Source organism: Nannospalax galili, unplaced genomic scaffold (genome assembly GCF_000622305.1).
Source record: "Nannospalax galili isolate Female #2095 unplaced genomic scaffold, S.galili_v1.0 scaffold1714, whole genome shotgun sequence".
NCBI lineage: Eukaryota > Metazoa > Chordata > Mammalia > Rodentia > Spalacidae > Nannospalax > Nannospalax galili.
In genome coordinates, this window is record NW_008334552.1 from 450,769 (window position 1) to 459,081 (window position 8,313).

The 8,313-nt window shown below is 49.3% G+C and overlaps 1 protein-coding gene across 7 annotated transcripts in view; it reads left to right on the plus strand.

Moving 5' to 3' along the window:
* Positions 1-263: 263 nt before the first annotated feature.
* The window catches only part of Dusp15 (dual specificity phosphatase 15), a 10,726-nt gene continuing 2,676 nt past the window's right edge, over positions 264-8,313 (plus strand). Inside the window, exons 1-6 of one of the 7 annotated variants that reach the window (XM_029561761.1) lie at positions 264-449; positions 1,023-1,056; positions 2,125-2,308; positions 2,513-2,595; positions 5,028-5,077; positions 5,957-6,031. Coding sequence is in view for 5 of the 7 variants with exons in the window: in XM_008829386.2 (XP_008827608.1) it covers positions 429-449; positions 1,023-1,056; positions 2,513-2,595; positions 5,028-5,077; positions 5,957-6,031 (263 nt within the window). In the remaining 2 variants the exon portion in view is untranslated. Of the gene's footprint in view, positions 450-1,022; positions 1,057-2,124; positions 2,309-2,512; positions 2,596-5,027; positions 5,078-5,956; positions 6,032-8,313 lie in introns of those variants that run through there. The other 6 variants (XM_029561762.1, XM_008829386.2, XM_029561760.1 and 3 more) reach the window with 6 other exon arrangements.

An 8,313-nucleotide genomic window follows, 5' to 3' on the forward strand; every position in this document is an offset into this window, starting at 1 on the left:
CCCGCCCCCACCTCCGGAGGTGACGCCCCACGCGGCCGCAACAAGCTGCCGTTGTCCCGCGGGCCGTGGGCCCAGCACACTGGGGCTTTGTCTGGCCCCCCGCCACGACCCACGGGGGGGGGAAGGGGGCCCATATGACCGAGGGGGTAGGAGGAGCCTGCGGCTGTGGCGACGGCTGCGGCGGCGGCGGCGGCGGCGGCTCCACCACTTCCCTCCGGGGCCGGAGGGGGTCAGCGGGCGTGGGGTGGGGGGGTCAGCGGGCGTTGGCGGCGGCGGCGGCTGGACAGGGCTGGCCAGGGCCGCGGACGCCGGGCCCCGGGTTCCCAGCCAGGCTGCAGGCCCTGGGCCTGGGCCAGCCCGGCAGCTCTGAGCCCAGCGCTTTCCAGGTGGCGAGCTGGGGTTGCGTCCGGCCCCCTGGGACTGGGATCATGGGGAATGGCATGACCAAGGTAGGGGGAACCGCACGGCGCGCTTGGCCGTCCCCGCCCGCAGCCCGGTGGGTCCTCTGCCCGCAGCTGACCTGCTGGGTGCTGTGTGGCTCATCTCGGTCTCTCTGTCTCTGCCCCTGCCTATCTGTCCTCTGTGCGACTCTGACTCTTGCTGTCTTTCGCTCCCCTCTCCAGGAGCGCGTTTCTCTGTCTCCATGTGTCTGTGTGGGTCTGGGACGCCTGGATTCTGGCTCTCCTCCCCATCCGTCCAGCTCTGCTGGGCATGGCCTTCCACCTGTGCCTGCCTCAGTCCCCTCCCTCCTAGCCCACCCCTCCGTGCTCCTCCTCCCTCTCTACCTGGACTTTCTGCCTCTCCCTCTTTTTTCCATCCACCTCTCCCCAGCCTGGCTCCTCCTGTAGTTAACTCCATTGCCTGTGCTTCCACTATTTCCAGAAACCCAGAGCCCCGTGGGAGCACCCAGGCCTGTCAGGGAGATTGCTTCCTTAGCTTCACCAGCAGAGAGGAGCTGTGGGTTCCCACAGGTGGGAAGGGGTGCAGCGGGCACCCTGCTGAACCTTCTGTCCTGCCTCTAGGTACTTCCTGGACTCTACCTCGGAAACTTCATTGGTGAGCACTGCCCACTCTGTCCCAAGGCCATGACACTCTGCCTGTCCCGGGCCTGAGTCCACTATTCACACTCAGGCCTACACAACTTAGAAGCTCTCTGGAATGGGGCCTGGGGGAGGGAGGATGCCAGACTGGGAGGGAGACCAGTTTGTGGAGGGGTGCATGGGTAAAAGGTCAGGCTGGGAAGGGCAGAGAAGGAGCATCAAGGTCCCACACTGATCTCCCCACATTTGGCCTTTCCCCCACATCCCACCAAGAGGTCAAAGGGTGGCATCAGGGGCTCAGGGACTGCACCTTGCCCACCTCCTCAGCATGAGGCCTACCTGTCCTAAGGGTTCTTCCACAAGGTTTTGGTTTAGGTCTGCTTGGGAGTGTAGCTTTCAAGTGGGAAGCTTGGAATTCTTCCCCCCACAACCTCCTTTGAGGAGGCCCTGGACCTCCAGGCTGGTGGTACGGAGCCAGATCTGAACACAGACCTTTGACTTTCTGGTAGAAAATGTGCTGAGATGGTCTGGCTCAAGGCTTGGGCACCCAAGGTAAAAAGTCATAGAGAAGGCTCGGGTGCCCTATCCCACAAGCCCTGGGTCCTTCCACATTGATTTCTTAGAGGATTTGTCTAAGTTAGCTCTAAGTCCTCTCCAAGTATGTAGGTTTCACAATGACAGGACCCATGAAGTTGACCCTTGACTTTCAGTGACCAGCTAAAGCCTGCACCCAGTGGGCAGGTGGGGAATGCTTATTGAATGAGTAAGTAAATTGCAGAGATAAGAGGGACTATGTGTTATTTATCCCAATTATAAAAGGTACACACTGGACACTCACACCTCCCCCCAGAGATGGCCACTGACAGCACTGAAGGGTATAGACCTAGGCCACTTATCTTATATTATAGATACAGATATAGTCCAAACAAATGGAAACCCATTCTGCACACTGGTCTTGCAGCTTAAAGTATATATTGAGGACATCCTTGCCCATCAGTTTATAGAGATCATTTTAATTGCTGCTCAAGAATCCAAAGTATGAATATACTACTTTTCATTAAGCCCTCTTTTTGATGAATCTTAGGTTATTCTAAATGTTTAACTGCATCTGAAGTGCTGCAGAGAAGCTGCCACATGAAGCTTTCTGTGTGCAACCACCCTGTCCACAGATTCCTAGAAGTAGAATTGCTGGGTCAAAGGATGCACTAGGGATGGGCATTTGAGATGGAAAGAACAGTACCAGCAAGGTTGGAGCTGGCGTGTGTCTGGTGGGTGCCCCAGGGGTGAGACTGTAGAAACCTCAGGGTGTCATGCCCAGAGATGGGGAAGGGACAGGCAGCCAGCAGAGGGTAGGCCAAGCTTGAGTGAAAGGGATGAGGAGGAGAGCTGGGCATCAGCTTTGGCTACACTTGACCATGAGGAATAAATAAGTCACACCTGCCAGCTTGGCTCAAGCCTCCTGTTTCTTTCAGATGCCAAAGACCCGGATCAGCTGGGCCGGAATAAGATCACACACATCATCTCTATCCATGAGTCACCCCAGACTCTGCTGCAGGTACTCTGAACTCCCATTCCACAGATAGTAGGTGGGGAGGGTAGGTTCTATACCAGCAATTTATTAAGTACCTACTATGCACGAGGCCCGGAGATGTCACCCTCTTTTTTTTCAGTACTGAGGATGGATCTCAGGGTTTCAAACATGCTAGGTAAATGCTCTACCACTGTGCCGCAGTCCTCGAGGCTGCTATCTTGGCCCAAGCTGGTTCATACAGTGTTCCCACTGGACTGTTTTAAGATATCATCCCTATATGCAGTTGAGGCCCAGGGAAGTAAATGAAGTCACCTAAGGTCACACATCTAAGAAAGTAGTCAACTGGAACTTGGACACAGGCTATCTGACCCCCTACTTGGGAATCCTTCCCATTGTCTAGTGGCTGAATGATTCCAAGCAGAAAACTCTGGGTTCTGTGCAACCTTGGATTGTGACTACAGCTCTCTGGGCCTTTGATTTCAACTGCCCCAGAGGGCTGTTGTGAGGATACAAAGGGCCTGCCAGATGGTGAAGATGCCTTTGCACACTAGAAGGAATGATCTCACTAATGATTGGTGCTGCTCTTGTGAAATTCTAGGAAAGGGTGAGGGTATTAGGACCCCCAAAACTAAAGTAAGAAATTCAGACCACTGGGTCTGGAGTCAGGAGATCATTTGTTCTCTTTGTGACCTTCTGCACAGAACAAGCTGAGCCCCAGTCACCCCATCTATAAATGGAAATGCTACAATGGTACTGACCACATGGAGTTGCTTTGGGTTATATATAGATGCTCAACAAATTACAACAGATATAATAGCAAAAACCAAAAACAAATCAACAACAACAAAGATGGCTCATGAGCTAAGAGCACTTGCTACAGATCCACAGCACCCAATTTAAAAGCCAGGCATGGCCACATGTTCCTGTAACCCCAGAGCTGGGGATGGAAGGAGCAGAGGCAGGAGAATCTCTGGGACTTCCTGGTTGTTAGCCTAGCTGAAAAAACAGCCCTAGGTTCAGTGAGAGACTCTGTCCCAAGGGAATAAGGCAGACAGTGATAGAGCAGGACACCCAATGTCTTCCCCTGACTGTCGCATGCATGCACACAGAGGTGTACAGGACACACACACACACACATTCTCTCTCTCTCTCTCTCTCTCTCTCTCTCTCTCTCTCTCATCATAAAAGAGCCCCTTCTTATATGTTCGAGTCTGTGTCACTAAAGAGTATTGAAAAAGTTCTGGAGATCTGAGATCAAAACCAGGTTCCACCATAGATTTGCTGTATGACCTTGAGCTGGGTCTTTCACCCTCTCTGGGCCTCAGTTTTTTGTGGTTATTTTTTTCAAGTGTTAAATTTGATGGTCTCTAAGGGAAGCTGACAATAACCTATGACTTTCATTGTCAATGAAGAAATTTCCAGGCCAGTATAGTCTGATTTTTCATTCTAGGACAGCCTCATTCTGGAGTATTGGAGTACGTAGTCCAAACAGATTGCATGAGCAGGCTTTCCAAGTTATTAATGTGTTTATTAGGAAATGACTCTTTACAAAAAAAAAAAAAAAAAGCCCTCCTTGTTAGCGGCTCTCCCTCCCATCGGAGAATTCAGCAGGCAGGGTTTGATAATATAAGCAAGCCCAAGGCCAAACACATTGCAAAGTGAAACTGCAAATCTTGCAAAAGATTCAGGATTCCATGACCTTGGAGGTGTTACAGAGACCAGCCTCCCACAGAGCCATGCACACAGGAGGACTGGCCCTGTGTCATTTAGCCACAGCCAGAGGTGAACCAGGCACCTGAAAAGGCCCATATGAAGTAGCAGAGTATTAAGGGCAACCCTTGAGAAAAGACAGCAGGGTGCTTGGGACATGTGCAGAAATGACCTTCCCAACCTTTTGTGGAGGTTCAGCGTGAAACAATGCCTCAAAGCAAGTATGTCAGAAAAAAAAATGCTTAGCTTCTTTTCTTTCTTGACTATTCCACTAATTAGTAATGGTTTTATAATCATAATTCATGAAATATAAACTTTGTTTTTTGACTGTTTGAGACAGGGTCTTAACTATGGTAGCCCAGGCTGGCTTCTAACTCATGATCCTCCTGCCTCAGCTTCCTGAGTGCTAGGATTACCAGTGTACACCACTATGCCTGGTTATCCTTTCCATAAGTTTTACTTTTCAAGATGAACAGATCGACTCCTTTTCACTGTGTGATTTTGCAGTCCACTTTAAGAAACCCCTTCCCAATAAATGAAAGGCTCCCGAGTCCTGCTCATCCAGTCCTTGTGTCCAGGTCACAAGGGTGGGGACACTGTTTGTACAAACAGACCTGGTAGCCCCCCCTAGACAGTGTCTGCTTTGGAGGTGGACAGAGAAATAATTTAACACTGGCCTTAGGAAGCTCAGACCGGGGCGGGGTGCCGGGAAGCACCCACCATCTGAATACATTTTGTCCTTGCAGGACATCACCTACCTTCGCATCTCAGTGGCAGATACTCCTGAGGTACCCATGTAAGTTCCCCTGGATGGGCCAACAGCTGAGCAGATAGGGAGAGAGAGTCTTTAAGCCAGAAGTCTGTCATGGGGTACCCAGAGCCAGATTTGAGTCTGTTTCTACTATGCCCTTGTAACATGTCCCTTGGCCAGGTCTCTCTGGAGCCTCAGTTTCCTCAGCTGTGGTGGGGAGAAAGTGTCCTGTCTCTTGGGACCAAGAGAACCAGCAGATTTGAGGGTCAGAGTCAACCTGTTCCTGCCTTGCAATTAAGATACCTGGTTTCTAGCCAGGGTTTACCATTTACCGCTGTGTGACCTTGAACAAATCACTTCTCTCTGAGCTTTGGCTACATAAAACCAAGATGTGATCAAAATCAAGGAGGCTCACAGAGATTGGGGGATGTGAGTTGAGGGTCTGGGACAGGGCTGGGCATGTTTGGGGGAACTCTGAAAAACAGGATTTTTGGCTGGGTTATTAAATCAGTGCCTCCAGCTTGGGATGGACCCACACTGAACCCTTGCCCTTTGGGGCTCTTCTCCAGCTCACTCCTGACCATTGTTTCAGATTCTGTGGCTGCAGACCCCACAGGAGTGGCACCCTCACACACACTCATTTTCTTGAAAGGCCAGAATTCACCCACAGCAGAAACTTGTTCCTCAGCACCCACTGGAGGGACACCTGGCACATGGTGGGGCCAGCTTCTCTCCCTGCCTGAAATGTCACTATTGACACACACACCTCTGACTCCTCCCATAGTTGTGGCCCTATTCATTGTACACACTAGCTGAACTGAGGACCCTAGGGTTCTTTGTCCCTTGCTGTCCATAAATGGGGAGGAGGAGGGTCTCTTAAGAGACCCCCCCCCAGCACTCCATCACCTACTCTTTCTTCTCTAGCAAAAAGCACTTTAAAGAATGCATCAACTTCATTCACTGTTGCCGCCTCAACGGGGGGAACTGCCTTGTGCACTGGTGAGTTCTAAGAACTTTCCCTCTCCTCCCCTGCAGGCCTTTGATGCAAGAGTCCTGTGGGGAAGCCCAGGCTAGGACATGGGACTTCCGAGTCTTCTCAAGTGTCCCTAGTTCAGAGGATGTCATTCATTCCATAATGTCTTTATATATATTTAACTTTTACAAAAACTTTATTGAGAATTTCATACATGTATATAAGGTGTTTTGATCAAATCCATGCCTACTCCCTCCCCTCCAACATTCCCCCCTCTGAAGAGGTAACCCTAAAATCTTTTAAGGATTAGATACAAGCTCCAAAATACTTTTGACATTTTTGGCCTTTGGAACAGAGTATGTTGCTAACAGGCCCAAGGACATTTTTACTTTTAGTCAAGAAACTGGCTACATTTCTTTGGGGTCTTTTTACCCTAACTGCCTAGCCAATTCCTACCTCCTATTCTTACCATGCCATCCTCTGAAGGGGTTACCCAAATTCCCAATAGGGAATAGGGACACAGACCCTTTTGGCTTCTTCCTTGCTGAACAGGGAAGCAGGGTGAGGCAACTGGAGTACTCCTTCAGTGGATCTATCTAAAAGACTCCCAAATTGCATAACTCTTGTCTCTAAGGGGAAAAGAAAGTCCTTGAATCATGAATAGGAGATGTGAAGAAGAAGTAAAGGCAAGAGTAATTAGCATTACAAGTTCTAGAGAGGGAAATAGAAAAAAGTCAGAACAGAGCAATTTTCAAATGTTCATATGAGAGTCCATTGGAGTTTCTTGAGAAGGACTTCCAAAAGCATGCCTCTATTGAGTTCTATATGTGTATGGGTATTATGCCTGCTTGCATATAAGTGCACCTGTGTCATGCAGTGCCTGAAGAAGTCAGAAGAGGGCGTCAGATCCTCTGGAACTACAGTTACAGATGGTTGTTAGCTACCATGTGGGTGCTGGGAATTGAACCAGGGACCTCTGCAAGAGCAACCAGTGCTCTTAACTACTGAGCCATCTCTTCAGCCTCATCCCATAATTCTTACAGAGCACCAAATCCTATGTAGGATTCTGGTGGGTCTAAGGGACTAGCCCTCTTAAGCCTTAGCTATCCCACATCCAGCTGCCCCAACCTCCTCATCCTTAGATCCATAGCCCACCTTTCATCTTGTGATCTTTGTACATACTACCTAGAATACTTTTTTAAGGTTTTATCTTAGGGCACTGGGAATCGGACTCATCTTCATGCACACTGAGCAAGCACTCTACAACTCATCTATAGTCCCAGTCCTAGAACATTCTTGTCTAACCCTTACATATCTGTCTTTTTTTATTTATTTATTTTTATGCATATGAGTGTTTTACCTGCATGTATGTAAGTGCTCTTCCAGGTCTTCTGGAAGAGCAGCCAGTGTTCTTAACCCCTGAGCCATTTCTCCATCCCCCCTTACCTATCTTTCAAGATTCTGCTTGATGTCACTTCCTAGGGAATCTCTCATCTTCACCTCCCCATTCCTCTCTAAAGACCTCTGTTCTGTTTTTTTTTTAAGGTTTATTTTATTTATGTGTATGTGTATGTGTATGTGTATGTGTATGTGAATGTGCCTATGGGCACCTGCACAGGCCAGAAGAAGGCCTAGGATCCCCTGGAGCTGGAGTTACAGGCAGTTGTGAGCTGCCATGAGGGTGTTGGGAACCGAACCCTGGTTCTCTACAAGAGTAGTAAGTGCTCTTAATTACTGAACCGTCTCTCAAGTCCCCAAATCTCTCTTATGTGACTCTCATAGCCCTGGACTCATCTTAAAAAAAAAAAAAAAGATTTTATTTTTTTACGTATATGAGTTTTTGCCTGCATGTAAATGCAGTACTTGTAGAGACCTGGAACTGGAGTTATAGACAGTTGTTAGCAACCATGTGAGTGCTGGGAACCCAACCTGAGCTCTGGAAGAGCAGTAAGTGCTCTTAACTGCTGAGCCATCTCTCTAGCCCCTCATCTTGCTTTCCAAATAGTCATCACACCTGGAATTGCCTTTCTGGTTGGCGGTTATCTTCCTGAGTCAACTCTAGGGCGACAGGGACCTTGGGTTTTGGTTTTATTCCCCACTATATTCTAATACCTAAACAGAAAAAGATGAACAAGAAAGTTTGTTAAATGAATGCATGTTTTAGCCGGGCCCTTGGTGTAGGAGAAAGAATGCTGGGCAGAGAGGTGGGACCTCACAGGCCAAGGCCTGGAGCTGGAAAGACAGGTCCTGGAAGGTTCCTGGGAGTTGAAACTTAGGGGGCAAGCATGGGGGTGGGGGTGGAGGTGGG